At 32.8% G+C, this 986-nt stretch overlaps 1 protein-coding gene across 2 annotated transcripts in view; it reads left to right on the top strand.

The window, feature by feature from the left end:
- The first annotated feature begins 537 nt into the window (after positions 1–537).
- LOC108361516 (cholecystokinin receptor-like) overlaps positions 538–986 on the top strand; it is a 32,514-nt gene continuing 32,065 nt past the window's right edge. For both annotated transcript variants that reach the window (XM_017614146.1, XM_017614145.1), the window contains exons 1-2: positions 538–605; positions 660–846. In XM_017614146.1, coding sequence (XP_017469635.1) covers positions 583–605; positions 660–846 — 210 coding nt within the window. In that variant the 5' untranslated portion in view covers positions 538–582. The remainder of the gene's footprint in view (positions 606–659; positions 847–986) is intronic.

Here is a 986-nt window from a genome sequence, read left to right as displayed (position 1 = left end):
AAACGCAACATTTAGCACTTTCGAACATATTTTTTCGAAGAGCGTTCATGCCATAGCATTTAGCAAATGTACATTTACGCGAGTTCGAAATCGTATGCTTTTGACAAACAGCCGTGTTCCAGTCGCTTATTCAGATCCGGATCTATCACGATCAATTCTCACGGAGAAAATAATGTGCAAAAAATCCTACAGAAAAGGCAAAAATTAATTTTAATACAAAAATTCAATACAAAAACTGGAATTGTTTTAACCATAACCGAATATTTTTTTTGTGTATATATTTATTTGTCGCTGCTGCCAATTAAAATTTCCTTAATTAATTAGGAAACAAGATAAGCAGAGTTGAGCATAAATTGAAGATCAACGAGTTGGTTTTAGCATTTAGATTCTTAATGCAGAAATGGAGTTGCATTTAGTAAAGTAAATTTTGCTACTGGTTTATAACAACCGAAATTAATTTTGGCATTCTAGACCAATGGTTACAACATTTTATAAACCAGTGGCAGCACCGCATAATTTGACAATACAACAAGCTGTCAAATTTGCTTTTGACAATTCAAAAGCAAAACAAAAGAAAATGAAATGGCTGAGGCTGCGGAAAAGAAGTAAGTTTTGTTTATTTTATTAGAAATTTAAAACTAAATTAAGATTTTTTTCAGAAAATATACGCGAATAACAAAATCGCAATTGAAATGGTATGTTCAATTCGTTAAAAATAACCCGCTAATTATTAGTGGCAAAAATACACCATCAGACCCACAAGCTCAGAAAAGATTGTGGAATGAAGTTGCCAGGAATCTCAACGCAATGTATGGGCCTGATAAAACCCCGGAAAAGTGGAAAGAGGTTAATGCTACATATATTTTATTATATACATATGTAACGGGTGATTTTTTTGAGGTTAGGATTTTCATGCATTAGTATTTGACAGATCACGTGGGATTTCAGACATGGTGTCAAAGAGAAAGATGCTCAGTATGCTTTGA

The sequence above is a fragment of the Rhagoletis zephyria genome, unplaced genomic scaffold (assembly GCF_001687245.7).
Source record: "Rhagoletis zephyria isolate East Lansing unplaced genomic scaffold, Rhagoletis_zephyria_1.1 Rzeph_scaffold_00781, whole genome shotgun sequence".
In the NCBI taxonomy this organism is placed as follows: Eukaryota; Metazoa; Arthropoda; class Insecta; order Diptera; family Tephritidae; genus Rhagoletis; species Rhagoletis zephyria.
This window is presented reverse-complemented; position numbering and strand designations above follow the sequence as displayed.